Genomic DNA, 26,434 nt, shown 5'->3' with positions numbered 1-26,434 from the left:
AGCTGAGCATATAGCCGCCGCCGCGCACAATGCCGCTGCTACGAGCCTCCGGCGGGGGGGGGGCGGGGGGGGGGGGCGCGGGGGGGGGGGGGGGGGGCCCCCCCCCCCCCCCCCCCCCCCCCCCCCCCGCGGCTCAGCGTGCCCGCGCGCGCCGCGTGCGGTGCGGCTCATTGCGCCGCACACAGTGCGGCTCATGCGCCTCCTGCGCCGCGTGCAGTGCGGCTCATGTCCCTTCTGCGGCCGCCCTTCGCGCGCCAACCACGCCCCGTCGCGCCCGCACGCCGCCACGCCCCGCGCGCCCTCCGCCCAGCCGCCTGCCGCCCCACCGCCGTCTAGCGCCCCACCTCCGCGCCGCGCGCCGGTGATCTCATCGATCGCCGTTGGGAGGAATGTGATCGCTGGCGCGCCGGCCTATAAAGCCCTTGGCCTGGGTCGCTTGGAGATCACCGAGCCGCATCACCTGTGTCCGAGGTAAGGCCCACCTGCCGCTGTCGGCTCTCGCCGGCCGGCCGTCGGCGAGCCGCCGCTCGACGCCCCGTGCGCTGACCCCAGACCGCAATGTCTTCCCCCATCTTTGCCCGCTTCTTCCGCGTCTTCCACGCCTCGGCCCGCACGGCAGCCGCCAGCTCCCGCGGCAGCTGCCCTGGCGGCAGCTTCGGCGGCAGCTTCGGCGGCAGCTTCGGCGCCCGTGCCCGCCCGTGGCGCGCCGTCCCCGCCGCCGCGCCGCGGCCTCTCCGCAACTCGGCCGGCCTGGGCTTTCTCTTCGCTGCCGCCGCCTGCAACGCGCACGACCTGCTCGCCCGCAAGCCCGTCGAGTGCGAGGTCGCCGTCGCCGCGCCGTTCCCTGACCGCCAGCGCTACGTCTACACGATGCCGCGCGAGGAAGGCGCCGTCCGCAAGGGCCGTCTCGGCCTTGACTACCGCCAGCTCTCCATCGGCAGCTTTCTTGGTCTCTTCACCGGCTTTGTCATCGGCAAGCTCTCGCGCGTCTTTGTCTTCTTCGCTGGCAGCGCGTATCTCTTGATCCAGTTCCTCGTCTCGCGCGGTGTGATCACGATCCCCTACACCCAGCTCTACGGCTGGGCCAAAAACAAGCTCGGCGACCGCGACTACATGCTCGAGAACACGTCGTTCAAGGTCGCGTTTGCCAGCGCCATGATTGTCGCCGCGTCCAACGCGTAATGTATCCATTTCACTACTCGAACGTCACCGCCGGCGGGTTGTCGCAAACCCGGACGCCGTCCGCATCGATGGCCCGGCGTCGTCGCTGTCGCGCTCCCACCGCGACGGCTGTGGCGCTACCCGCTCCTGCGGCGGCTGCTGCCCGCGCCGGCCCAGCAGCGATGCCGCCGCCGCGCCCGCGCCCAGGCCCGTCCAGAACCCGGGCCGCCACTGCTCGCGCATCGCCGCCTGCTCGGGCGAGAACGGTTTCCGATCTGTCGGCGAGTACGGCGGCGGCGGGCCTGGTGGCTGATCGTCGCCTCCGCCCCAGCCGCCCCAGCCCCGGCGTGGCCGCGCCGGCACCGGCGTCCCGTTGCGCGTCACCCAGAACAACGCCAGCGCTAGCGCGGCCACGATGACCAACGGCCAGTAGCCGGGATCGTCGTCGTCGTCGGCCCCGGCGAGCTTAGGCGCCTGCCGCCGGCCGCCGCCGACGCGGCCTCCAGGGAGGACCTGCAGCCGGTACTCGACGCCGCACGATCCGCGCAGAACGTAGGGATCGTCCGGGTAGTCGTAGCCCTCGCAGGTGACGTCAGTGCGACCCAAACGCAGGTCGCCGGGGATGTCAGCCTCGCACCGCCACTCGACATCGCCACCCTCCCCGAGGCCCATGTTGTAACACTGCATGACGTCGATCTTGTACGCGCCGCAGCCCGTGCCCACGCACTTTAGCTGAGGCACCGGCCGCGATCGCCGGCCGGTCGTCTTCGCGTCCGACCGCACCGTCAGCACACGCACGTTCTCAAGCAACACGCTCTTGCTGGCAGCGGCCGCGCCAGCCGCGGCGGCCAGTAAGTACAGCGCGATCCGTTTGGGCCTCATTGCCGGACGGCATGCGGAGCCAGCGACTTTATACGAACTACGCGCCACCTGGCTATATGGCACGTGACCACCGCAACCGGACGCCACGTGACTACGTGATCGCCGCGCAGCCGAGCCGCACGAGCCGCACAGCCGCGCAGCCGCACAGTTGTGACACTCATGAAATTGAACCAAGACAACACCGAAATCAAAACCGTATCTATGCCGTCGACATTCCACTGCCGTCAGCCGGGTCGCGCACAAACTTACGTGATCTGCAGGTCGCGCATGCTCTGCAGCACCTGCTCGACGCGTGTGTCAAGAATGCCGTTGGCGTACTCCTCGCGCGTGGCCGGATCCAGGTACTGCTGGACTTGGGCCATACGTGTGTACGACTCGGAGCAGAACCGCAGCTGGATCTTGACCAGGGCCTCGAACGACGGATCCAGGTAGGGCACTCTAAGGTCGATCAGCTGCGGCAGCTCGGCGATCAGCTGCTCGTTGAGTTCCTCGTAGATCTGCTTGGCCATGTCTGCGTCCTTCTCCGCCCGAGGAAGCTTCTGCACGTCGTCCGAAGGCTTGTCGATCAGCTTCTTGACCTTGGCGCGCATGGCGTCGTAGTCCAGCAGCTTGTGGTTGCGCTTCTTGATGGCGTCGTTGATGTCAGGGAAGTACGAGCAGAACCGCGAGATCGGCTCGAGCACGGTGGCCCGGTATGGGCCGTCCAGCGACTTGACCGTGTCGGCATCGAGATCCTCGACCGCCGTGCGGTAGTACCGCGACACGCCGTCACGCGTGCCGGCGTCACCGTAGAAGGCGTCGATCGTCTCGGCGATCCGTGTTTGCGCAGCAGTCATGGCTGCCGTCAGCGCGCCCAGGCCGCCGCACTTACCTCGCAGCGAGTCCAGGTAGCCCTTGGCCTCCTTCTGCAGCTTGTTCGCCGCCGTCTCGAGTCTGCCGTCAGCCGTGCGCTGCCAGTCACTTACGTGCGGAACCGGCGCTCCTCGAGCTCAAAGTCGCGGTCGATCGTCTTTTCGACGTGGCCCGTCTTCATCATGACCTGCGCCGTTAGCCCTGCCCGGTGAGGCATCGCCAACGGTCGACGTGCAGCGCGGGCGGCCGCACACGCGACCTCATGCGACACCACCTCGGACGTTCGCCGCCGTCGTCTCGTCCGGCGCGCTACGTCCGATTATTCTGCCGCCGGTCGGGCGCCGCTGTTCGCTCTCGGCCGTTCCGGATGTGCCGATAAGCGGGCACGCCCAACCGATCGGCTCCGTCATCGCTCCACCTACCGTCGTGCCGGCGCGGTTCACCGCCTTCTTGAATCCGTTCCAACTCATGCTGCCGATTGCGGTGTGATGGATGCTGTGTGCTCTCTAGAGGTCTATGCAGTCCTCGTTTTGATGATTAATCGCTGCTGCGCCGCCATTAGAAATGTGATGGCTGGCGGCGGCCGACCTAGGCACGTCACGTGCAGTTGCCCTGGCAACCAGCTTCCCGGACCGGGCTGCGGATCTCACGTGACTACCCGCCACGCGCCCAGAGTGGCGCACCGGCTCCGCCTCGCGATCGCGGGTTCGACTCTGCCCTGCTGCGCGCGCCGCCTCGGGCCGTTCGCCGCTCCGCCGCCGAGACGCTACGCTCCCGCCACACGCCACTACGCTGACGACGCAGTCTCCCAGCAGATCTCCTGCAGACCCTCTACCTGCTTCTACGCGGCGCGAGAGCCGGCTTGGCACGGGCGCTGCCAGGTTGGCAGTGCGGTGTTGGCAGTTCATTGGCCTGTCGCCAAGACGCCAAGCGCGATTGACTCTCGGTTCCAGAGCCGAAGGTCGGTGTTGGTGTCCTGCGGCGATCGAGCTTCATGGGCAGGTCCCAGCCAGCAGCCGCAGACAGGTGGGCGCCGGACGCCACTGCCGCGACGGTGGTGTCGGGACCCACCACTGGCGGCTGGAGAAATGCCCGGCCGGGCCGGTGCGACCGTACGCCGCCTCCGCCGCCTCCGCCGCCTCCGCGGGGGCTGAGTCGGGGCGCAGCACCGCCCTCTACCTGTCCTGGATATTCAATTACGAATCGTCCCGCTCCAAAGGAGATTGGCGGGGCCGAGGCCACCGGTCAAGGGCCCGAGGGCTGCCCGGCCTGGCCGGGCCGCTGCAATTCGGGCACGGCCTCGGTCCTTCCAGATCCACGGCAGCATATCGACAATCATGGACTAGGGTTCGGGTGATTCCAGTGCTCTGGTCGCTGGCGCGCTGCGTTGCCGTCGTCACGCTTGCGACAGCATGCCAGTCTGTACTAGTCGCGGACTCGGTCCTGGTGTCGTGGACCTGCAGCACATCTCGCTCGTGACTCGCGATACTGCGGAGACCCAGTCGTAACCCGGTCGAGCAACCCGCCAGCAAGAGTCCCCACCGCGTACGGTACAGCGCGAGACTCCACCCGATTCAGCCATTTCTAGCTCGCAGCAGCGCGCGCTGCGGCGCGAAAATGACGTCAGATGTTCCATGACCTTGTGCGTGACTGTCTATGCGGCACTTTTTTTCGCGAACGATCGCTATGCGCATCGACCGGCCCATAGCCGGCGGCACGGATGTAGGGTCTCCCCCTCTTGACGCGCACAAACATCTTGTGGTGCTGTCGCAAACAACCCAATTGGGCACGAGGGGGTTCCGCACCCACCCGGACCTCTGCTCAAGCACCAGCCCGACAAAGCCATGCCATGCCGGGCGGGCGGCTGTATAGTCAACCATGTGCCCAAGACCCAGCACAACCACCCTTTCCGCCCCGCGCAGTAGCGCCCGCCACGCCAGCGGTACACTCTTACACAGCGCCAGGTGTAGCGAGCTCGCCAGCATTATCTGGCAGCCCGCGGCGCCAAGTAGCCGGTGCCAGCCCCACGAAAGTGCCGCACATACGCTCCTCAGCACAAATGTATATATTGCATCGTCACATAACAAACTATATACACGTCGTAGCACAAAATAATACAGGCGTGCCTAATGTCGATGTCGAAATTCGTTAGCGGTCATGTCGTTTCATCCTCGTATCCCTCCCGCTGCTGCAGCGGGGGGTGGCCAGTGTCACAGGCCAACTTCGCCAGACTCGCAAACGCGAATCTCACGGCCCCACTCGCTGTTGAGCACCTGCTTGCCCGTGATGCGGCGCGATGGATGCGGGTCCAAAATCGAGTAGATCACGTTACGGCAACGCGCGCGCTTGAGCTGCTCGATTGGTTCGTACCCCGCCTCGTCCTTGCGCCCGTTCAGGTACTTCATGTAAAACTCGTCATCGTCCTTTTTGGCAAGCCGCCACAAGTGGCGGCCCGTACGCATGGCCATGTAGATCACACCTGTCGCCCAGATGTCGACCGGACGAGGATCGAATTCTTTGTCGACATACTCCTCGGGTGCGATGTAGGGGCCCGAGCCACAAATGCCGTTGGTGTAATGCACATCCTTCTCCCAGGCCATCCGAAAGCACTCGCCGTTACCGAAGTCGGTGATCTTCAACGCGCCATGCGTTGTCAAGAGCAGATTCTCTGGTTTCAGATCGCGGTGTGCAACGCCCATCTCGTGCATGTAGACGACACCGCGCATGAGCTGCTTGAAGTAGCAATCGGCTTCGACAACCTCGAGTTTACCGGAGCTCAGGATGAGCGAGTAGAGGTCACCGCCGGCACAGAACTCCATCACCTCGCAGTACTCGCCGCGTTCATCTTTGATGAGATCTAATGTGTGGATCACGTTGGGATGCTGCAGCGACGACGAGATGCAAAACTCGGACGTCAGTCTCTTCGTGTACTTCTTGATCGACTCTTGAGGCTTGCGCTTGAACTCTTTGACCGCGTAAAGCTGCTCACGGCTGCCGTTCTTGGGATCGACCTTATGAGAAATGCGAACGATGCCAAACGCACCGCGCCCGATGACCTCGTGGCACTTGCCGTACTTGGCCACCAGCGACGCCGGTGCAGCAATAGCACCCGTACGCTTAGGTTTCTCCTCCTTCTCGGTCTTGAGCTGGTTGATCCACGACGACACCAGACTGAGACCTTCAGCAGCCTCTGGAATTTCTTCCTTCTTCTTACCGCCGCCCATCAAGTCACGCAGCATGTTAGAAAGCTTCTCTTGCCGTTTGGGCGACTTCAGGACGTGCTCATGTCTGCCATCTTCGTAAAGCACAAAGCGAGCCGGCTGACTTCCGCCGGCTTTGTTGTCACGCGTAAGCGAGTTATTGCGAGACGACATCGCGGACGACTGTCCGGACGTGGTGGTGCTCGTAGTAGACAATGTAGATGCCTCCTTGCGACCAGAGTTGCCGCGCAAAACCGACACCACGCCAGGAGAGTTGGCGCCAGCACCCACAACACTGGTGGTGCTAGAGGTGCTGACCATGCCGGCAGCGCCGGGAGTGCCAGGCGTGCTGGCGATGCCGTTCGTAGCGTTTGTACCGTTCATGCTGTGCTGACAAACTGTCTTGCTCTGACGCCTAGGGTCTGCGATGTCTGGGGTGCCTGTGTGCTGCTCGTCGCTGCCACTTGCTGTCGATGCCGGGAGCCGGTATCAATTCATCTTGACGACTGTGAACACAATCGATGATCAAACGTTTCCAAGTCTGCCGCGATCTATACGCTGCTAGACGCACACTGCTTATGCGAGTGTCCTGTGACGGCCCGAGAGCCTAGATCAGCAGCGGACTGCCGACCGAAAACGAATACCGGCTGCCCGTCAGTCCAGTCTCCTAACTGCGCCAGGAGACGAGCCGCACGCGCCGCACAAGCGCCACCGCACTGCTTCTGCGCCACCGCAGCGCCACCACCTACCTGAACCAGCCGAAGAGCGCGCTGCGAAAAGCCTGGGCACGCGCAAAGAGTAAACCAGTAAACAGACAACAAGAGAGAACTGAGAGTGTGAGAAAAAAAATCAACAGGAAATCTAGGAAAATCCTCAGTTTTAGCTTGTGTGAAGGGCTGAAGTGGAAAGGGTCAGACGAAGCAGATCAGGAAAGTGCGAGAGTGCTATGCGTATGTAAGCCGTGGATAGTTGAGTTTTTTGCGCGAGAGAAAAAAAAGTGAAAAAATGTGAAAAAGGTAAGAAGAAGCTAGGGCACGTCCGGCAGTATGGCGCGGCCGGCGTCAGCACCCGCCCGCTCAGGCTGGGACCTGTCCGGCGCCAGAAGACGAAAAACGTTTGGCATTACATAATCTGGTACATCGTGCCGTTTTAGCGCACTAGCTCGTTCGGGCGGATGCAGTTGGAGCTAAAACATGCCGCACGTGATGCCGGTGGCGCGGCTGCGAGCAGGACCGGCGGGTCCGGAGCGAGTCCGTCGAAACCGCCGCTTACTGAATTACCCGGAATTGGCACACGCTGTTACCCGCCCGCCTCAGTGCCATCCGTTACCCGGAGCGCGCGCGTTTGTTTACTTCGCTGTCTGAAAACCGCATCCGCCGCGACGGTTCCTGCCGACGGACTTGTGCAGCCTTGTACGCCCTCTGTGCGATCGACGCGTTCTAGCTCTGCTGGCTCGCTGTGTGAGCCGATCACACCCTGTGCGCTGCTGCAATGAACCCCACGGTCAACCCGCCCACGCTTCCGCCGCGCCGCCAGCCGTCGGTACCGTTAGGGACTCTGTCGTCACCCACACTCAACGTGCCTGTCGAGCTCCGCGGGGCGCTAAACGGATCTCTCAAACCTATTGCCGTCGAGGCCCATCCCTACGAGTCGGTCGACTGGATCGATCCAGAGCTGTCAGAAGAATGGATCTCGCAGCCAAACTCGCCCGCCGACTCGCCTGCGGTCTCCGCGCGATTCTCGACCAAGAGCGGCTTCTCCTCAGCCGGCGGCACCACACGCATCAATTTTGAAGGCTCTCGTCATTGCACGCCTGAGTGGAAGCGCCGCGCCGACACCCGCGACATGTTTAGTCCACTCACGCTTGAGTCTATGTTTCGCCCTAATGCGAGTCCTGCACGCAATGAAGCTGAGAACGTCCCCACCTTGTAAGCAGCCCCGACCGTACCATTCTGACCTCCAGTCACTCGACCGTGTCTCGTGAAGAGCGTGTTCGGCCGAACAGCTTCTCCCGCCTGCAATCTCAGCTGGACACGATCAGCCCGATTGCTATTCCGTCGACAAGAACGCGTGGCCCGATTCTCGAAGATGCCAGTGAGGAGGACGCAGCTCCCCGTCGCATGACCCACCTGACACACCACGACGTTGACGACACCGTCGACCTGGGCGACCCGTCGGCGCCAAAGTCCGTGCCGACGTCGGGCGATCTCGAGGACTCGGACTCCAGATCCGAGGTCACTACGTCGTCCATGAGCTCATCTCCGCCCCGCGCACGCGACGAGTCTGACCTCGTCCATGAGGAGCTGCCCAGTAACGTCTCACCACTCAAGCCGAGCCCGCGCCACCTGTCTTCATCTCGCGGCAGCCCCCACCCGCCCCAGCAGTCAGACTTCAATTTCATCCCGGTGCGGTCGTCGTCGCCTATCAGTAGCGACGACGACGAGGGACCACAGCCGCTGCCATCGCGGCACACGCTCAAGCTATTCCAGCCACACGACTCATACACGAACTCCCGTTTTGAAGGTTTGATCCCCAAGCTCGACAAGTCCAGTGACGATGAGCTCAGTCATGACTCTGGTCCTGGGTCCGCTCATGAGCCCTCTCTTGACCCCAACGCAGGCTCGCAGGACGCAATTGCTAATACGCTCTCTTCTTCAAAACTAGAATCATCCGTGGCCGCGAATCTGTTGCGAAACTCGCCTGGCCGCGAGCGATCCTCAAAGCGCGCCCGTCTGCAGCAGGCCGACACGAATGGCACCAACACGTCCAGCTCCGAGGGTGTTTCCATCACGGTCACGACCCAGGACTTTATGTCGCAGGCCGAGCACGTCATGGAGATGCTTCGCGGACTCAAGCCCACAGACTCGCCGGTGAGTCGAGACACAGCGACCTGGCGTGGAGGCAGCTTCTCGAGCCGCCTTAGCACTGATGATGACTACTTCTCGGACGATGATTCCAACGCGTACGGCCACCCAAGAAGCCGCCGGCGCTCGCTGGCCTCGGGTGGGTCTGCTGCCCGGATTGCTTCAGACCAAGAGAACCGCGGGTCGCCAAGACTCTTTCGTCGCAATCACAGCTCATCGAGCGCTGCGGTGACTGCGGCCATGGAGAAGCTTGGTCTCATTGACGAGGACCACGACGAGGACCCTGAAGATCACGATGCAAAGGAGACGTCCGAGCCTGTGTCAGACCCGCAGTCGATCTACGACTCGGTTCGCCACCAGATCCACCTGGGCAGCGTGTTTGCAGACTCTCGCGGCCAGAAGCGCGATTTACTCACGCGCAGCCCTGCGGGCCAGTCTCCGGGACCCCGTCAGCGCCAGTATCCGTCTGGCTACCAGCCATCGCTTACGCGCAGCGCGGCGTCCTCATTTGGCACGTTCGGCACCCGCACGACTACGCCCTCGAAGCTCTCGCAGTCTGTCTGGAATGCGAGTCCAGAGTCTACCGGGAAAGTGACGCCGCCGCCGACGCAGCTCTCACCGCAACGCCCGCAGCTTTCCAGCCCAAAGAGGAGCCCGGCGTCAGTCCAGTCGGCTGCGCGTTCAAAGTCGTCCACAGCAACGTACAACGACCAAAAGGGTCAGACCAGCAATGTCTCAGAGGCCATGCAGGTTATTCTCCCCCAGCAGGTCAACGGTTTGATACCCTCGACCGTCGGCTCAATGGTGTACGACCGCGACAACATGCGCTGGGTTAAAGCCAAGTCGGCCGAGCACGCTACCAACGGCGCTGACGATGCGGACGAGCAGGACGTCTTCGAGGGCATCGAAGACCTCACCGACACCAGAGACGACCCCTTGAGCACCCAGCGCGCCCAGCGAAACCTGCATCGTCTCAAGTCGCAGTCGAGCCTCAAGTTCCAATCGCCCGCCCAGTCCAGCCAAATGCACAACAGCCAGCCGTCGACGCCGGTCCGTCGACAGAACGAGAGACTGGCTGATACTACGACTCGACCAGAGGTCTCATTTGCGCTTCCTCCTCTCTCTCCGGTGAGAAGACAGGAACACGATTTGGTCGACCGCGACGAGAGCGCTCGGGCACTATATGTGCCGGATATGTCGTACGTCGGTGCCCGTCACGACGTCACAGCAGTTTCCCAGCTCGAGTCGTCGTTCTCGGTGGCTGTACACAACCTGGTGAAGATCCTCTCCGACATCGAGCCGTTCGAGCCGTACTGGGAGGACCTCAAGTCCTTGAATCTGCAAGGCAGAGACCTTGAGACACTCGTCAAGCTGGACGACTGGTGTCCACAGCTACTCGAGCTGAACGTGTCCGACAATTTCTTGGCGTATCTGACAGGCGTTCCGAGCACGACTCGTCTGCTGCGCGCTGTCAACAACTGCTTCTGCGAGCTCACGGCGTTCGGAATGCTCTCGAACTTGCAGTATCTCGACATCTCCGACAACCAAATCGAGACGCTCAATGGCATGTCGAACCTGGTCCATCTACGCGAGCTGGTTGTTGATAACAATGAGCTCACAAACATTGATGGGATCATGCAGCTCGACGGACTCCTCAAGGTTAGCGTGAAGGGAAACAGGCTCGAGTCGCTCAACCTGGAAACCTCAGCCCTCCACCGACTGGAGGAGCTGGATCTCTCGGCTAACCGACTCACCAAAATTACGGGAGTCGAGCGGCTGAAGAACTTGATGGTCCTGAAGCTCGACGACAACATGCTTGCCGAGTTCCAGATAGAAGGGTACCTGGTCCGCCTGCGTATGCTGCGGCTCGTCAGAAACAACTTGACGCGGTTCGACGGAGTGTCGTTTCCGTACTTGCGCATTCTTTCGCTGGACGAAAACAAGATCGAAAGTGTCACTGGACTCAAAAGACTGCGACTGCTCGAGAGCATAAGTCTCCGCGACCAGCGGTCGACTACAGGGTGCGTGATTGCCAGAAAATATACTGACAAAAGGCATTTGACGTGTCCAAACATCAACGACGTGAGAAGGCTCTACCTGTCTGGCACACACCCAGTAGACCTCAACTTCAGGCTCCACTTTTTGAATTTACAGTCTCTAGAACTGGCGGCAACAAACCTCACCAGCCTTCCTCCGTCTTTTTCGTCCTTTGCCAGGAATCTTCGTGAGCTCAACCTCTCATTCAATCAGCTGCGCGACATCACGCCGTTAAGGAACATTTTTAAGCTGCGCAAGCTGTACCTGGTGGGCAATCACATTGACATGGACATGGCCTCATTGTCGTCAGTGATCTCCTCTTTCAAGGTACTCATGTCACTGGACCTCCGCATGAACCCCATAACGCATAAATTCTACCCTCCTTTATTCTCCGACACGACTACCGGTCTCCGTTCGGGTCTACTTCACGGGCCCGCCAACGAGGATCTGGATCCGACTGTCGTTCCCCGTGGCGAGATGCACCGCGCCTACCACAATCTCATGACTGACCGCGCTTTCCAGCAGTCGTGGGAGAAGCGCAACAAATTGTTCCTCGTGCCGCAGGCCCAGACTTTCGAGCAGCTTACGCCGCGTGGCCCGCCAGAGACCCCTCGGCCCCAGCGGCGGGTATCCGCCCTGCAGCGGCAAACCTTTGACCCTGAGGACATGTCTCCGGCAATGCAGGAGGCTCTGAGAAAGCAATCCTACCAGGGTTTAATGTTCCTCTCCGTTCCGACACTTCGCTGGCTCGACGGGGTCGAGTTCACACGAGAAGAAGTTCAAGATGTGGCCAGGATTCTCGAGAAAGTGACACTCAGTGTTGAACGCCGTAACGCCCGAAGACGGGCTCGTGCGTCTAAAAGCTCGCCCCATCGGACGAAAGATTGATCAAACAGAAAACTACGAGGACGGGGCCGTTTCATGTTCAATCTACGCATCATCTACGCAATTTATATTTAACGAAACAAATATGATCAATCAAGGAACGAATGTACATCAGTTGTATTTTTAGGTTTTCAATGTTGACATGATCAACCTGAACAAAGTATGAACAAAGTACAGTATTGCGTCAAGCTGAAGCGTAGCTACGGCCCCGTGGACCATGTACCTGAATTAGGTTTGGAAAAAGTAACACACTCTGGGAGTTTGTCACTGGGGTTAGGTGTTGTTGGAAATTTCTGCATATTCCTGCCTGTGGCAACAACATGGTGTCTTCCAACACACTTCGGTCTAAAATCGACTGTCCAGTCATTCTCCAAGAACGAGCTACCCGAGTAAGACCAGGCGAGCAACATGCCTCGAGCAGAGTTCGGTACGCCCAAATATGTGGCAAACAAAATGAAATCGAAAGGCCTGCAACGCCTACGATGGTACTGTCAAGGTAAGTCGCCAAAGTCACAACATTTCAATGAGCATGTCTAACGAGCAGTGTGCGAGAAGCAGTGCCGCGACGAGAATGGCTTCCGCTGTCACACGCAGTCCGAGTCACACGTCCGTCAGATGCTGATAGTCGGCGAAAACCCACAGCGCAAAATCGCCGAATACTCCGCTCAATTTAAGCGGGACTTCTTGACTCTGCTGCGATCGAGCCATGGCGAGAAGCCCGTCAACTTCAACAAATTCTATCAGGAGTACATTTCAGACAAGAACCACGTGCACATGAACGCGACCCGCTGGGCTTCGCTCACCGAATTCGTCACAGGCCTCGGCATCGAGGGTACCTGTAAGGTTGAAGTCGACCCCGACAAGCCGGGTGCTTTTACTATCGCATGGATCGACAACACTCCGGAAGCTCTAATGAGACGCAAGCTCGCGATGAAGCGTGAACGCATAGAATTGGACGATTTGAGTAGAGATCAGAAAATGCTCCAGCAGCAGGTCCAGAAGGCCATGGAGCAGAAACAGAAAACCAAGGAAGGGTCGTCCGAGACTGAAGAAGGTCTTACCAAGGAACTACAGCGAGAGGAAGGAGAAAAGATAAAGTTGTCGATGTCCTTCGCCATGGCAAAGAAGCCGACCAAACTTATCGGACGCCCAAAGCCGAAAAAACTTGTATAAATTGTGTATTTTTATGGGAACTGAATTGTATTTTAGAACAGTTACAGCATTTTAGGGTCAAAATAATTGTGTCGCATATATGTATACAGTATTTACGGGATGGTCTTCTCCTTCATGTAGATACCGTACTTGTTGTAGAGCTCCTCACGAAGGGAGTCCGCGAACTCAGGAGTAAGCGGAGCGTGAACACCAGGCTTGTTAATCACACCGTCGAGCATAAACTTAGCAGCGACAGCGCAAGGCGTGCCGACAAGCTTTGCCATGGACGAGTATCCGTTCGGGTCGCCGTAGTCAGCGAGGGTCGAGGTGCGGGTCTCGGTGGTGCCGTCAGCCCACTCAATGCCGAACTTGTGCTGCAGCATGACGAAGTCACGCTCACCCTCCTCGTACTGCAGGAGCTTGTCGAGCAGAACGCAGAAGGTGTCGAGGAAGTTCTTGCGGGGTACAACAACATTGTCGGTGAACAGGCCTAGCCACTTGAAACCCTTGATTACGGTCTCGCGGTGGACAGCATCGTTGAAAGTGACCTTGGCGTCGATGGCAGCCAGGATAGCTTTCTCGTCCGGCGAAGCGGCGCCAACAAGTTTGGCGAAAGCTTCCTTCCAGGTGATGGTGCTCGAGGGCTGGAGGTATTCCAGCTCCTCTTCTCTCAGAAAGCCGAGATCAATCAGCACCTTGGCGAAGTCGGTAAATCCCTGGTAGCGGAGGGTACCACGGAGAACGTTCTCGGCCTCCGGAATGCCATAGAGCTCACGGTACGGAGTAGAGTCACGGTTGCCGTAAGCAAGGAAGGAGTAGCCGGGGTAGATGAAGTAGGGCTTAGCGGAAGCCATCAGGTTCTTTCCCTCAACCTCAACTATCTTGCCATTGTCGTAGTACTTGCAGTCGTTACGAAGCGCAAGGAGAACACCGCGCGACGACCACGAGAACTTGTAACCAAGCGGGTTGTCTGAGTCCTCCGGAGCAGGCAGGCCACCACAGAACGAGTAGAAAGTCTTGATCTTTCCACCCTTTTGGTGAACCTCGTTGATAGTCTTAACAGCATAGAGGTGGTCGATACCGGGGTCCAGACCGATCTCGTTGAAAACGGTAATGCCAGCCTTCTTGACCCTGCACTGTCAGGTAACCACTTTAGCCTGAACTTACTCAGCATCAAGCTCTCTCATAGCAGGTGAAGTGTACGAGGTGGTCAGGACGTTGGTCTTGCAGCGGATACCCGACTTGATGACGGTGACGTGGTAGATATACGGGATCAAGCTTTTTGTTAAGTGAATGTCTTTAATTTGCGACATACCTGATCACCAGGTCCGACTTGGAAACCTCGGCATCAAGAGCCTTCTCGTCCTCAACATCGAGCGAGATAGCTCTGGCATTGGGCTTGTCACCAGCAAGGGCCTTGGCCTTCTCAATGGTCCGGCAAGCTGTCTGTCAGCGTCTGCACGAGCCAAGTGTTCACATACCAACCGTCACTGTGGTCTCAGGGTTCTCGAGAAGAATGTCCACGGTGGGCTTCGCGACGAAGCCTGATCCGAGAAGAAGAACGTTCCTACCGTCAGTATTAGCTCTATGGAGTAAAACCACACAAAACGCAATTCATCCTGTCCGGCTCTTCTAAGCAGGCCAGAATGAACATCTTCGTGCATCACACTCAATTGATCACTTACTTAACCATGTTGATTGATTGTAGGAACCACACACAAATTTGCCGTAGATCCAGCTGAAGAAAGAAAACTGCAGCTGCTGATTTTGACTAAAAAATTGTCTCGAGTATTTATACCCCTAGCCCAAGCATCGGGATTTGTGCTCCTAGATCTGCACACAGATGCCACCAGAAGTTTTATTACCACAATTTACTGTTTTACCAAGGAACGATGAGGCAAAATCTTGGCTTAGCGGACTACAACCGTGCGAAAAGGATGTCGTGAGTAGCAAATTGAGGTCTTTCGACGGAAGTCCCGGCAGATTAGAATGAAATTCACGGAACACCCGCGAAAGTCGCAACTTCCGGCGGGCTGACTACGACATCTGGACGGTCAGTCGCGTCCAATGCGACCGGTGACTCATAGACAGCAGACGTACGGCTATCAATTTGACAGGGGCTCGTAGATATCGGCGCTCTCGCCCGTAGCCATGGTTTCAATCGCGCTCGGATCTTCCGGGATTTTTCGCATGTTCCGTTATGCCGCACATGTTTTCGCGCTTGTGTCCTATACGCTACCACAGACTTTCGGCTCGTCCGTCAGGCTAATTAAGAGCGTGGAGATTACACTATCATGGCTTGGATAACAATTGTGTACAATACGTTTTAGATAGACAAGCGATAGGATACGGGATTTAAATGCCGATTGCTGTAGGTTAGTATTGCTTAGGTGGGAAACGATGCAGTGAAGGGGTGAATAGAGCGTAGTGTCATGTGTCGTGCGAATACGGGCAGGACGTCCCATTTGCGATACCCAGTGTGAATTGCACAATCGTGAAAGCGTCAGTTAAAGTAGGCGTAGCACTTCGGTTGGCAGAATTACGGGAATTTTTACTACAATGACCGAAGTTAACAATGCCGTCGTCGTACCCAGGCTGGGGGACATCGACGTGCTTGAGTACAGGCAGATGCCAGTTCCTGAGATCCTGAGCGATGAGATCTTAGTCAGGGCTGAATACGGAGGAATGAGTAAGGCAGCCAATCCCGGCACGAATTGACGCTTTAGACTACATTGACAACTATTTCCGTGCTGGAGTCTACAAGGTGCAGACGCCATACGTTGCCGGTTCAGAGGGTGCAGGTACTGTCGTGAAGACGGGTAGCGCTGTGACCAAATTTGTTGTCGGAGATCGTGTTGCGTACACTGCACCAAACACATTCGCAACGTATGCTGCCTCTTAATGGAAATGAATCACTAACAAACAGGTATGTCGTACTCAAACCGGCGAATAGAATTGCTAGGATCCCGGATGGAATAGACACGAAGACCGCGGCCGCTGCCTTCCTGCAGGGTCTGACTACGATCACGCTCATCAATGAGGCATACAAGGTGCAAAAGGTACGTCAGGATAATGCCATAATTGCTGATCAAGAGAATGACTTTGTGGTAGTCATTCCGGCTGCAGGTGGTTGTGGCTTGTTGCTTACGCAACTTTGCTCCGCGATCGGTGCACATGTCATCGCGGTAGTTGGCTCAGACGACAAGGCCGCGCTCGCTAAGTCTTACGGTGCGGAGTATACCATTAATTACAGCACCGAAGATATCGCTAGTCGCGTCTCTGAGTTCACTGACGGTCTTGGTGCGCAAGTGGTCTACGATGGCGTCGGTAAGGCTACGGCCGAGGCGTCTTTTGCCTCGGTGAGGCGCAAGGGAACACTTGTTCTCTTCGGCAATGCCAGTGGTGTCGTACCACCTGTAGACATACTGTGAGTTTCTGTACAATGCAACACTAACAGCAGTCGCCTCTCTGCGAAGAATATCAAGCTGCTGCGGCCGACTTTGACAAACTACATTGGTACGTTTTCATTGCAAGCTTGACTAATCGAAAGCCACTGACGAGGAACTCTCATATTACTCGAAGCTACTCTTCGACTCCATATTGGCCGGTTCTTTAAAGATCACGATCTTTAAGGTGTATCCGCTCACGGAGTATAAAGCAGCAGTGACTGACTTCGTCGGCCGTAAAACTACCGGCAAACTGGTCGTTGAGATCCAATAGACCACATGTGTATCACGTATATGGAGCTTGTGACGTAATCCGTCGGTGTAGCTTTCTATGGAATTATTGAGTGTATCAACGGTCGCTCTGTTTTCATATTGGAAGACTGCCGCACACATCACAGTATGATGTGCAACTAAAACTATAAATTTCAACATATGACGTATATTTATCTGACTGCTGAGTCTTCTCTCCCATTTGGACCAATCGATCAACTTCACTCAATAATCATGGTAGACAAACAAATACTGAAGTTGCCTTCGGGCACAATAGTGCCCCGCATGATTTACGGAACAGCTTGGAAGAAATTCAGCACGGACGCGTTGGTTTTCCAAGCGCTGAAAGCGGGGTTCAGAGGTGTGGATACAGCCTGTCAACCTAAGCACTACCGTGAGGATCTAGTGGGCCAGGGAATCGCAGCGTTTTTAAAAGATCAAGCAACAAAAGACACTGGACTTACTCGGGAAAATCTATATATTCAAACGAAGTTCACGCCAATTAATGGGCAGGATCTGAAGCAACCGCTGCCGTATAGTCTCAACTCTACCCTGGAGGACCAGGTGAGACAATCGACCAAAACGAGTCTTGAGAACTTGCAAATCTCCTATATCGATACGTTGGTGCTGCATTCACCTCTTGCTACTCTCGAGGATACGGCCAGAGTGTGGCAGACCATGGAGGAAATCCGGTCGACTGGAATTGTCCGAAATATTGGCCTGTCGAACACCACATTGGATATTGTACTTGCTCTTGTCTCTCACACAAATATTAAGCCAAGTGTCATCCAAAACAGGCTCTACTCTGATACCGACTACGACAAAAAGCTGCGCGAATGGGCAACTGGAGAAGGTGTTGTATACCAATCTTTCTGGACGCTCACGGCGAACCCACATTTACTACGAGCTGCAGCAGTAATTTCATATGCTAATCAGTTGTCTATATCATGCGAGCAATCACTATACAGCAGTGTATTGAAAGAAGACATTTGCATCATTAACGGAACCACTAGTCAGAAGCACATGGCAGAAGATTTGGCTCTGCTATCATCCTATGATGTCCCCGGAAAATCCCTTGAGGATCTGATATAAAATAGCTATGTATTTATGTATTTTATATGCAGCGTATAGCTGTCAACTAGCTATAATCATGGTAGTCTAATATTTCATGCTTAAATGATCCTCAATGATCATGTTCTCAAGCTCTTTTGCAAAGAAGTCTTCATCAACTGACTGATATCCGAGCGACAAGACTGATTGTGGATACCTCCGCGTATTGTAAAATTGGATTAGTGCTCTGAGAGCAACTTCTCTTGGCTGCGTGATGTTAGTGACTTGTGTTTCTTAAAGGTCTTACGTATGAGTCCTCAATATTAGCGTCTATGTCCGCTCCTGTCAGCCAGCTGTCGCGTAATTCTTGTCGGCAGTGTAAATAGATGGCCGTTATCACTCTCATGTTTGCTACACAGTAAGCTTCGTCTACCACTTGACATACCATGACGCCACTTTCTCCCACAAAAGGGTATCTGGCTCTTGATTATCTTTAAAGCATACAACCGAGAATCCACTTGCGATATTTTCAGTGTCTTTCGAAGTGTGTTCGAGGCCTTGAATTGAACCAAAGTTAGATTCCGGTGTGATTTATGCTTCAAAATCTTCTGCATTATCTTCAGAAAATTAATTGCAATGTAGAAATTACGTTCAGAATATTCTTTGACGGTGTCGTGTGCTAGGGGATCGTCCAAAGAATTGTACTTCCTGTCTTGGTAATCCGCAATAGCTTTATCATGATCTGGAAGTTCGTCCTGTGAGGCGAGGTTTCTGCAGACAGCGAAAAAACTATCGTAAGCTACGCCAGAGATCGCAACTTACCTCAGTTGCTTTACTTCAGATATTTGGAGAGCAAGGCATTCCATTTCTTTCATGTTGAAAATTTGGAGTATGAGCGGCAACATATTAGCATCGAATAGGATCTGTGACAGGTATTCGAATTTGAGAATATCTATGCGGTCAACACAACACTAGTGAGATTGCTTACGCGACACCCTGAACCACTTCAGCAACAGAAAGAGGGTAGACGATATTGCCTTCAGCAAAATTTCAGTTTCCCGGAAAATGTCGACTTCAGTCCGCGAAAGTGGCGAGCCTCTTTGTTAGCGTACATCATTTAAATTTCGTTACCCTCGGGATCAGAGTGCTTGGGTTCATAAAGATGCACATCAGAAGTCATTGTACCTAGCACAAGCTTGAGTACAACGATCACAAAACTCTGCAGATCAGGTAGTAGCTCCCGGTATAATAGTTCAACCCGGTCTAAAAGTTTTTCTTCTCGTGATAGGGCTTTGGCCGCCGACGATCGATCCGAACCTAGCTGCACACTCTCGTCAATGCTATCAGTGTCTTCTCCTTTGACCCAGCCTCGTTCTTCACGCATGAACTTGTCCCGCTCCTCCCAAAGCTGCAGTATTCCAAGACTTGTCCTCATACGGTCAGCGAAAATCTCCTCAGCTTCTTTGATACTAGTAGGTATCTGCTCGTTTAATGGATACAAAAAAGGGTACGACTGGTCTGTCTGGAAGCTAGATTTTTTGACCCTCGTCACCGGAGGAGGCGACGGAGGGGGAGAAGGTGCCGGTGTCGCGATGTGAACAGACGAGCCAGGTAAGGGATCCGACGGCATGTGCATTATATTGCTGATACGTGCGGAGTACTCAGACTCTGCACTGACCGTGTCGAGCTCCTTAGGCAGAACTGAAGGCGGTGGCTCATACCCGGGATACCTGCTGCATATGTATTCTCGAAACGCTCTGTAATCCAGTGGCGATGCTGTGATGTTTCCTTTATTGGCCTCTGCTGGAAGGCCAACCTTCTTCCTAGCGTGTTCCTTTACCTTCACTAGAGTTTGACTGTCGCCGAGCATTATAAGGAGAAGATGGCGAATTATCATAAGCATCTAGAATTGTCAATATTCTCCTGTCTTGAGCGATCAACTTACGTTTCTCATAGGAAATCTGTCAGGATTTTTCCATCTGAACTCCCCGACGCAAGATATGAAATAGGGGATCACATGGGGATCTAAGTCAGTGAGAGCGTTTGCTGCAACACCTCTCTCGTTGCTAACTATCACAAAATAAAATGCCGTCAACGCAAAGAAGAGACACCTAGTGTACAAGATATCTTCTGCGTGATGGTCTGATTTTAAAATATTTATGAAAGACTGTATGGCTTTGTAAAGAACAGAAACTCCGCCACTTCGCAGTATCAGCGCGGAGTTCCGCTTGATACTCTGCATTTGGTCCGCTTCGCTTTTTGACTCCGCAAAAGTTCCCATAGAAATATAGCATAGGGCCTTCAATGCTAAATAGATGCCATCAAATGAAGCCGGATCCTTCTCCAAAACTGCCAGTTGCGTCTCTATAAATTTCCTCTTGCGCTGCTCGTAAAACGATGACCATTCTGATGTCAGTACTATCGAAGCGGTGACTCACTTGACCCTGAGGTTATATCTTGAAATGACAATCGGAACTCCGGCAGGTAGATATTATCAGTATAAGTGAACCACTCTTCGATCTCGTTTTCAATGGAATGCACATCTTCATACAAGTATTCAAAACTGGGAGCCTGAGCGTCAGTGCGTTTTCCAGCGAGTATCTTACCTTGAACTGTGGTGCCCTGTTCACCAGTCTCTTGAGTTGTCCAAGAGTCAACGAGTCTTGATTTATTGTCACAGGGTGACCCAGTTCGTCTTGATCGACAAGAGTAGTGTCCATTTTGCGCTAAATGCACTTTTGATACATATATTGCATCAACTTTGACGATCAGATATTCATCACTCAGCAAACGGGTCGGGTAGGTCGCAGTACAAGTCTTTAGTTATTATCCAGGTGGCTCGATATGTACTGCTTGGCGCGTTTCACCTTCCACCGTCGTATATACGACTTTTGATTCCTGTATGCTGTAAGCCTATATCATTTACTTTCAAAGATAGCAATCTGTGGATTTTAAACGACCGATATCGATGAGCTTGCGGGAAGATGGTATACTTTGCTTCGACGTGTTTAAGTGTAAAGCCGGGTAACAAACACTCACCTTATAGAAAGCATTACAGTTGGGAGTTTGTTTCCCCAATGACTTGTGCTATTAATTCCACACTTATTATGTATCGTCTGCTCGGGCCGGATGTTTAAGAACCGTAGTGTGGGTCACGAGGGTACGAGATATAGAAGCACGGTGCACCCAGCTAACTCAGATCAGAGCTTGTCTCGTAGTCGATATGACAACATGATATTGAGTTTATATACATACTTGGTATTTGCTAATAGGATGATGAAAACATGGGATCAGTTCCCGGTTTCAGCAGAGAAACAGTTTGTTAAGCGTGCGGAGACTGTCGAAACTCTTTTCCAATTGATCTCTTAGCAGGCTGAACGCTGGATTTGTACACATGTTACTTCGGCCCGCGTCACCCCAACCCACGCGCGCGAAACAAAGAATAAATATCAGACGCGACTAAAACGTTGAGCAAACGTTGGCTATGAACTTTCATGCCCAGCGAGCCCAGCTTTCTATATAACTTACTTGCACTCTGGTTTCATACCAAGCTTGCAAGATATACCACTGGTCGATTAATTCCTTACCAAGTACCGCCGGTCGGCCAGCTACCTCGCAATAATTTCTGGTCACTCTCATTTGGAGCCTTGGCAAAGATGAGGACCGTCTCATGGTTCGCTTGGGCCATAATTCTGTCGCTCTCAACGAGAGTACACGGCGCACCATATGAGCTGCGGCCTCCTACCGATGCAGAGAGTATAGACGGCAACCAGGACCAAGAAGTGTTCATGGAATGGCTACAAAACCCAACGAATACCTCTGCGGCTACCCGGTCTGGTGATATGATCGAGGTCGATGATGCTATGGTGGCCCGGAAAAAGCTCCCGATAGTCGATCTTGGTTATGCTAAGCATAGGCCTACAGAGTACAACAAAATCTATGATTTTTTCACGTTCAAAAACATCCGTTATGCGGCCCCGCCTGTCGGGAAACGGCGATTTCAGGCACCGCAGCCGCCGCTTTGGCAAGACGGTATACAATCTGGGAAAGTGGGGTTTCAGTGCATGCAGGCCACCAACATTCTTTTTAAGTTCCTCGACGTGGTCGAAGATCCAAATAAAGAAAGCGAGGACTGTCTGTTTTTGGACGTCGCTGTACCTGGCGACGTTGTTCGCGGAGGTCTCGCTGGGCCGCACCCCTTGCCTGTAATGGTTTGGATACATGGCGGGGGTTACAGTAAGTTTAATTTTAAACACTATTTTAACATCAGCGTTTGGCAGCAAAGATGGGTTTTACCGACCCACACCTATGATGAAAGCTGCGCACAACAAAATGATATATGTATCGATAAATTATCGGGTGAGTCTTATTAGATCTGTGACATTGACCAGTACTAACCAGCAGCTTGGCGCCTTTGGTTTCCTAGGTGGGAAACAAGTTCGCAAAGGCGGCCAAACCAATGCTGGACTTCATGACCAGCACATGGCACTGAACTGGATCAAGGAGAATATTGCCAAGTTTGGCGGTGATCCTGAGCAGATTACAGTTATGGGTGAATCGGCAGGGGCATCTTCCATATTCCACCATATTACATCGCCAGAGGAGCCTGTCTTCAAACGAGCTATTCTTCAGTCCATAGCGTCATACCCGTACTTTGACCCAGAGATTGTTCAAGATACCTACGACAAGTTCGCAAAGCTTGCAGGCTGCAATGGGAGGGAGGACCTGGACTGTCTGATCAATAGGGATGTACAGTTTGTAGAGGAAGCCAACCGACGAGTCGTGTTCGATTCTATATACGGAACTTTTACGTTTGGACCCTATATCGACCACTACTACGTTCCTGATCTGCCTCTTTTCCGGATTAATGAAGGAAAATACCACAAGAATATTGAGTTGATGATTTCTTATACCTCAGAAGAAGGATACCTCTTTGCTGATCCCACGATATCGGGCGAAGAAGAGTTTGACGACCTCGTGCGCGGACATTTTCCAGATGCTCCCAGTGAAGTTCTCCATACGATTAAAGATCTATACCCGCCTACCAGTGATGAATACAGTACAACCTTCGGCAGAATCTCGACGTTGATCGCTGAGTGGATTGTGGAATGTAACCTCTACTATTTGACAGATGCTTTTGGACACGCATACATTTACAGAGTATCAGTTCCACCTGGTATTCATTCACTCGGTAAGAAGATTGTTGGGCTATCTAACAGTGCAGATCTCTTCTTGACGTTTTATGGTACTGATATCGCTGAGGAGGCGTTACGGAAGCTCAAAATAAAAAATCTACTAAAAGGCAAAAAGAATATAGCGACTGGTTTACAGTCTTATCTCACCTCATTTGCAATGACTGGCGATCCGAATAAGTGCAAAGAAGAGGATGGAATACCTGAAACTATCCGCTTTCCTCGGTCAGATGAGTGCGAGGATATGCCGTTGTTGGATGTCGGCTTCAGAGGGTACTCCATCTTAAAGCAAACGGAGCTCAGACCTAAGCATGATCGTTGCCGTTGGTGGTTGAAGGGGCAGTGGACTGGTGGCGAGTGTGGTGCCGAGGGAAACTCTCGGTGACGTTCTGCATACCGGTTGTTAATACCTCCGCCTCTGCAACATTGTAAGGTAATAAATGAAATACCGATGAGACCGTTTACCGCTATCTGATCACTATCTAATTGTCTAATTGATGCCAAGTTGTCTCTACGCAATCGGACTCTGATACGCCTCTCATGGTATAGGTTGAGTATGTCAGTCAGTGAATCGAATTTGCTGCAGATTATCGCACATGCGAAGTGTTCGAGCGGTGACCTGGTAGCAGGCGTATGTTCAAGCTGTCTGTGCACTCTCGCTATCGCTACCAAGCTAACTCCGTTAACGTCGTCTAGTGGCTGCGATTTTCTTGGATAAATTTCGATTTCTATGATTTTCAGCATATGTAGACTGATACATCCTAATTACATGAATCTGGTTCAATGTATGATGTCTCCATGAGCCTCGTTCCAACGGTGGCAGAAATGTTAATTTTTCATTTCAAACGAAACGGATCGCAGTAACATCGTATAAGCAGAACATCTTCTAGAGACAACCTCAGGAAATATGTAGGTACTACAAAAATATTTACAAAATGTACTGAGGAGCTGTATCCAAAGTAAAATACCCAGCTATGCCCGGTGCGGCCTTTGACCTGAGCCAGATATTGTGGCTTAATTCTCAGATGTTTACATTTAGCACAATGTGGCATCGAGTCCCACGGAGCTTTGCAGCTAGTTCGAGCTGTTTAGGCAATATGTGTGTTTTTGTTTTGTTTTGTTTACTTTAATTAGACATTGTCGATAATGCTGTATCGAGATATCTTCTGTTGGATTGTCTAGTTCATGCATGCACAAGTAAATATACGTTCAGCATCATCTCTGATAATACGCGCTCGATCAAATCCGATAGACGATATGGTGTTTGTAGACTTGTTGGAATGATCTTCAGCCGTATGAGATGCCAAAATAATTAACCACAGACAATAATAAGCCGCAAACGAATATATGATCACGGAAGCATCCTGTAGATATGAGAGATAGATGAAGTAATATTAATAGCGTTACATAAAGTATATAAATGTATTCACAGAGTTGCGGAAAATAGAGTCTATACGGCGCACAAAACATATTGGCTAGAGAAAAGGAGACACCGGCATACGTGGAGCTACATAATTTATATTCGTGTCAGCAGCCGTAGTTCGATTTTGATATATCTTACCGGTCAATCCCTTCAAATCTTCAAAAGTCACCACTACCGTACTGGATCTTAAGCCAGGTACGAAAATTTACTATCTACTTATTTCTCTCAGCGCCCACAAAGGATGACAACAAGTCAATTCGACTATAGTTCCTCGAAAGACCGATCTACTAATGACCGCGGGCGGTCTACGTCGCGTAAAAAAAATTCCAGCTCACGTACGAGATCTTCCAGCAGCTTCACATATCCACCACCTCCACCTCCAACCCCTGAACCCCGAGAGAATGGTTACCATCGCGATAGCAAGACCAAGAAGTGAGAGCCGGTCTCTGAACACAATTGAAACTTGGTAGCATATAAAGAGCGTCACCATTCAGTGACTTGGATAGACTGGTTTACTTCATTTTCAGATCGCAAATAGCAGCACGCCTAATGTATTTAATTAATATCAGACTCAAGAGTATATACAGCATCATCCCGATATATTTAGATTGGCGAGTTCCCGGCTCGTCTTATCTTAAATCTCATCTTCGACTCTTTCTATGCCCTCCACCCCCAGCTTCCAACAGCGCTCTCTTCTTACGTGCATTTCTTTTCTCGCCAAACTTTTCCTTTTCCATATTCATAAGCGCCTCGCGGCGAGCGTTCGAAACCTGCTGCAAAGATTCTGCAATCACCTTCGTTTCGGTGACTGCATCGTAAATCTCCATTTTTTTGCCCACCCTCTCTTCAATCGCCTGTATGCGTTCAACATCATTCTCAGTGACTATGGATATACTCTCTCCCTGACGACGAGCACGAGCGGTTCTTCCGACTCGGTGAATGTAGTCATCAGGATCAGCCGGAATATCGAAGTTTATCACCAATTCAACAGTGGGTATGTCTAAGCCACGACTGGCTACATCTGTAGCTATCAGTACACGCGCTGCTTCGGCTCTGAAGCGACCCAGAGAATCAGTCCTCTCTCGCTGAGGAATTTCTGAATGCAAAGCAGTGACACGTACTTCCATCAGTCGCAGAGTTTGACGCAAGACTTCAGCTGTACGAGTCCTGTTCACAAAGACAATTGCTGACTTTTTCTCATTCTCAGAAATTGTCAATATCGTGTATAAATACGCTTCACGAACGTGTGAAGGTATAAAGAGGTATTTCTGTGAAAGCGTTGCCGGTATGGCTATGCTGCTTGCCGAAGGGCCAGCATGCATAAATACTGGCAGTCGATTCGATACATCGGGCCTGTCCTTGAGTTGAGTTACTGCAGGAGTTATAGTCGCGGTGAATAGAAGTGTTTGTCTTTTATCCGCAGGTGGAAGAATGCTTGTGCATTCATCTAAATCATCGGCGAATCCGGGTGTTAGCAACCGGTCCGCCTCGTCAAGCACCAAATAATGTAATCTTCGAAATCCCTCGACGATCTCTGGACTGCTACGGATCAAATCTGCCAGTCGTCCCGGAGTAGCTATGACAATGTGTGGGCGATTTTGCAAAGCCAGAGCTTGAGAAATGATGTCCATACCACCGACAACTATGGCATGCTTGATTCCCATAGAAGTTCCTAGCGCGGAGATTTGCTCGGCAATCTGCAATGACAATTCACGCGTCGGTGATAGAATGAGTGCACAGATTCCATAGGGATCTCGCGATAGTTTTTCTAGAATAGGCGCGGCGAAGGCAATCGTCTTGCCAGATCCTGTGCGAGCACCACCAATGCAATCATGGCCTGAAATCAGCTCAACTCATATGTGCACTCACCAGCCAATATTTTTGGAATACATGCAGATTGAATATTAGATGGCTTTCTTATGGCCATAGATGTAAGAGCGTCGACCAGCCATTTGGACAGACCAAGGTCAGAAAACGTCCGATTCGAGGCAGAACTCATCGTATTTACGCAAATTCTCGA

General features: G+C 53.5%; 13 protein-coding genes across 13 annotated transcripts; 7 read left to right on the top strand and 6 right to left on the bottom strand.

Moving 5' to 3' along the window:
- Positions 1-722: 722 nt before the first annotated feature.
- On the top strand, positions 723-1,205 carry V1510DRAFT_418380 (uncharacterized protein). Its single transcript, XM_066934105.1, has one exon. It carries the CDS (start codon positions 871-873, stop codon positions 1,180-1,182), a length of 312 nt encoding a protein of 103 aa, XP_066788352.1. The 5' UTR covers positions 723-870; the 3' UTR covers positions 1,183-1,205.
- Positions 968-2,036, bottom strand: V1510DRAFT_418379 (uncharacterized protein). Its single transcript, XM_066934104.1, has one exon. It carries the CDS (start codon positions 1,846-1,848, stop codon positions 1,207-1,209), a length of 642 nt encoding a protein of 213 aa, XP_066788351.1. The 5' UTR covers positions 1,849-2,036; the 3' UTR covers positions 968-1,206.
- A 151-nt stretch (positions 2,037-2,187) lies between these two features.
- V1510DRAFT_418375 (uncharacterized protein) lies at positions 2,188-3,506 on the bottom strand. The gene is made up of 5 exons (XM_066934103.1): positions 3,318-3,506; positions 3,009-3,082; positions 2,915-2,976; positions 2,293-2,881; positions 2,188-2,261 (listed from the first exon to the last, which is right to left on the bottom strand). The coding sequence occupies exons 1-5, from the start codon at positions 3,363-3,365 to the stop codon at positions 2,243-2,245; spliced, it is 792 nt and encodes a 263-aa protein (XP_066788350.1). The 5' UTR covers positions 3,366-3,506; the 3' UTR covers positions 2,188-2,242.
- On the top strand, positions 3,239-4,259 carry V1510DRAFT_156157 (uncharacterized protein). The gene has a single exon (XM_066930351.1). It carries the CDS (start codon positions 3,384-3,386, stop codon positions 4,047-4,049), a length of 666 nt encoding a protein of 221 aa, XP_066788349.1. The 5' UTR covers positions 3,239-3,383; the 3' UTR covers positions 4,050-4,259.
- Positions 4,260-5,105: 846 nt separating this feature from the next.
- On the bottom strand, positions 5,106-6,479 carry V1510DRAFT_426439 (putative Serine/threonine-protein kinase hal4; the record flags this gene model as incomplete). The annotated part of the gene is made up of 1 exon (XM_066935159.1): positions 5,106-6,479. The coding sequence occupies one exon, from the start codon at positions 6,477-6,479 to the stop codon at positions 5,106-5,108; it is 1,374 nt and encodes a 457-aa protein (XP_066788348.1).
- A 1,107-nt stretch (positions 6,480-7,586) lies between these two features.
- Positions 7,587-11,884, top strand: V1510DRAFT_426438 (uncharacterized protein; the record flags this gene model as incomplete). Its single annotated transcript, XM_066935158.1, is given in 5 exon segments — positions 7,587-7,637; positions 7,731-8,023; positions 8,059-9,691; positions 9,710-11,551; positions 11,681-11,884. The coding sequence occupies 5 exon segments, from the start codon at positions 7,587-7,589 to the stop codon at positions 11,882-11,884; spliced, it is 4,023 nt and encodes a 1,340-aa protein (XP_066788347.1).
- Positions 11,800-13,100, top strand: V1510DRAFT_160816 (domain of Kin17 curved DNA-binding protein-domain-containing protein). Its single transcript, XM_066930354.1, has 2 exons — positions 11,800-12,377; positions 12,426-13,100. Exons 1-2 carry the CDS (start codon positions 12,290-12,292, stop codon positions 13,052-13,054), a joined length of 717 nt encoding a protein of 238 aa, XP_066788346.1. The 5' UTR covers positions 11,800-12,289; the 3' UTR covers positions 13,055-13,100.
- V1510DRAFT_418358 (Saccharopine dehydrogenase) lies at positions 13,043-14,792 on the bottom strand. The gene is made up of 5 exons (XM_066934102.1): positions 14,719-14,792; positions 14,515-14,600; positions 14,349-14,475; positions 14,201-14,311; positions 13,043-14,164 (listed from the first exon to the last, which is right to left on the bottom strand). The coding sequence occupies exons 1-5, from the start codon at positions 14,724-14,726 to the stop codon at positions 13,147-13,149; spliced, it is 1,350 nt and encodes a 449-aa protein (XP_066788345.1). The 5' UTR covers positions 14,727-14,792; the 3' UTR covers positions 13,043-13,146.
- An 800-nt stretch (positions 14,793-15,592) lies between these two features.
- On the top strand, positions 15,593-16,753 carry V1510DRAFT_366514 (uncharacterized protein; the record flags this gene model as incomplete). The annotated part of the gene is made up of 6 exons (XM_066931272.1): positions 15,593-15,722; positions 15,760-15,919; positions 15,960-16,092; positions 16,129-16,460; positions 16,494-16,549; positions 16,584-16,753. 6 exons carry the CDS (start codon positions 15,593-15,595, stop codon positions 16,751-16,753), a joined length of 981 nt encoding a protein of 326 aa, XP_066788344.1.
- V1510DRAFT_448626 (aldo/keto reductase) lies at positions 16,498-18,310 on the top strand. The gene is made up of 2 exons (XM_066935782.1): positions 16,498-18,210; positions 18,245-18,310. Exon 1 carries the CDS (start codon positions 16,912-16,914, stop codon positions 17,839-17,841), a length of 930 nt encoding a protein of 309 aa, XP_066788343.1. The 5' UTR covers positions 16,498-16,911; the 3' UTR covers positions 17,842-18,210; positions 18,245-18,310.
- Positions 17,932-20,729, bottom strand: V1510DRAFT_435844 (uncharacterized protein; the record flags this gene model as incomplete). The annotated part of the gene is made up of 9 exons (XM_066935554.1): positions 20,406-20,729; positions 20,238-20,370; positions 19,745-20,205; positions 18,931-19,702; positions 18,788-18,895; positions 18,622-18,751; positions 18,245-18,588; positions 18,107-18,210; positions 17,932-18,066 (listed from the first exon to the last, which is right to left on the bottom strand). Coding segments are annotated over exons 1-9 (2,301 nt in total), but the record flags the coding sequence as incomplete, so codon positions are not given.
- Positions 20,730-21,662: 933 nt separating this feature from the next.
- Positions 21,663-23,376, top strand: V1510DRAFT_366575 (Carboxylesterase; the record flags this gene model as incomplete). Its single annotated transcript, XM_066931274.1, has 3 exons — positions 21,663-22,035; positions 22,070-22,158; positions 22,204-23,376. The coding sequence occupies 3 exons, from the start codon at positions 21,663-21,665 to the stop codon at positions 23,374-23,376; spliced, it is 1,635 nt and encodes a 544-aa protein (XP_066788341.1).
- Positions 23,377-25,055: 1,679 nt separating this feature from the next.
- Positions 25,056-26,413, bottom strand: V1510DRAFT_366704 (DEAD-domain-containing protein; the record flags this gene model as incomplete). The annotated part of the gene is made up of 2 exons (XM_066931281.1): positions 25,056-26,251; positions 26,284-26,413. The coding sequence occupies 2 exons, from the start codon at positions 26,411-26,413 to the stop codon at positions 25,056-25,058; spliced, it is 1,326 nt and encodes a 441-aa protein (XP_066788340.1).
- Positions 26,414-26,434: the final 21 nt, after the last annotated feature.

Source organism: Dipodascopsis tothii, assembly GCF_038497935.1.
Source record: "Dipodascopsis tothii strain CBS 759.85 unplaced genomic scaffold V1510scaffold_19, whole genome shotgun sequence".
Lineage (NCBI taxonomy): Eukaryota > Fungi > Ascomycota > Lipomycetes > Lipomycetales > Lipomycetaceae > Neoaidaea > Neoaidaea tothii.
Note: the sequence above shows the minus strand (reverse complement) of the source record. Positions and strands in the feature narration are given on the sequence as shown.

What these genes read in the sequence shown, in the direction of transcription:
- V1510DRAFT_418375 (XM_066934103.1), bottom strand. Translation starts at nt 3,365, where the DNA reads ATGAGTTGGAACGGATTCAAGAAGGCGGTGAACCGCGCCGGCACGACG. An exon ending in TGAACCGCGCCGGCACGACG is followed by an intron (nt 3,083 to 3,317) that starts GTAGGTGGAGCG and finishes CTAACGGCGCAG; the next exon opens with GTCATGATGAAGACGGGCCA. An exon ending in GAGGAGCGCCGGTTCCGCAC is followed by an intron (nt 2,977 to 3,008) that starts GTAAGTGACTGG and finishes GGCTGACGGCAG; the next exon opens with ACTCGAGACGGCGGCGAACA.
- V1510DRAFT_448626 (XM_066935782.1), top strand. Translation starts at nt 16,912, where the DNA reads ATGACGTATATTTATCTGACTGCTGAGTCTTCTCTCCCATTTGGACCA.
- V1510DRAFT_418380 (XM_066934105.1), top strand. Translation starts at nt 871, where the DNA reads ATGCCGCGCGAGGAAGGCGCCGTCCGCAAGGGCCGTCTCGGCCTTGAC.
- V1510DRAFT_418358 (XM_066934102.1), bottom strand. An exon ending in AAGTCGGACCTGGTGATCAG is followed by an intron (nt 14,312 to 14,348) that starts GTATGTCGCAAA and finishes CTTAACAAAAAG; the next exon opens with CTTGATCCCGTATATCTACC. An exon ending in ATGAGAGAGCTTGATGCTGA is followed by an intron (nt 14,165 to 14,200) that starts GTAAGTTCAGGC and finishes CTGACAGTGCAG; the next exon opens with GGTCAAGAAGGCTGGCATTA.
- V1510DRAFT_418379 (XM_066934104.1), bottom strand. Translation starts at nt 1,848, where the DNA reads ATGCAGTGTTACAACATGGGCCTCGGGGAGGGTGGCGATGTCGAGTGG.
- V1510DRAFT_156157 (XM_066930351.1), top strand. Translation starts at nt 3,384, where the DNA reads ATGGATGCTGTGTGCTCTCTAGAGGTCTATGCAGTCCTCGTTTTGATG.
- V1510DRAFT_160816 (XM_066930354.1), top strand. Translation starts at nt 12,290, where the DNA reads ATGCCTCGAGCAGAGTTCGGTACGCCCAAATATGTGGCAAACAAAATG. An exon ending in CCTACGATGGTACTGTCAAG is followed by an intron (nt 12,378 to 12,425) that starts GTAAGTCGCCAA and finishes TCTAACGAGCAG; the next exon opens with TGTGCGAGAAGCAGTGCCGC.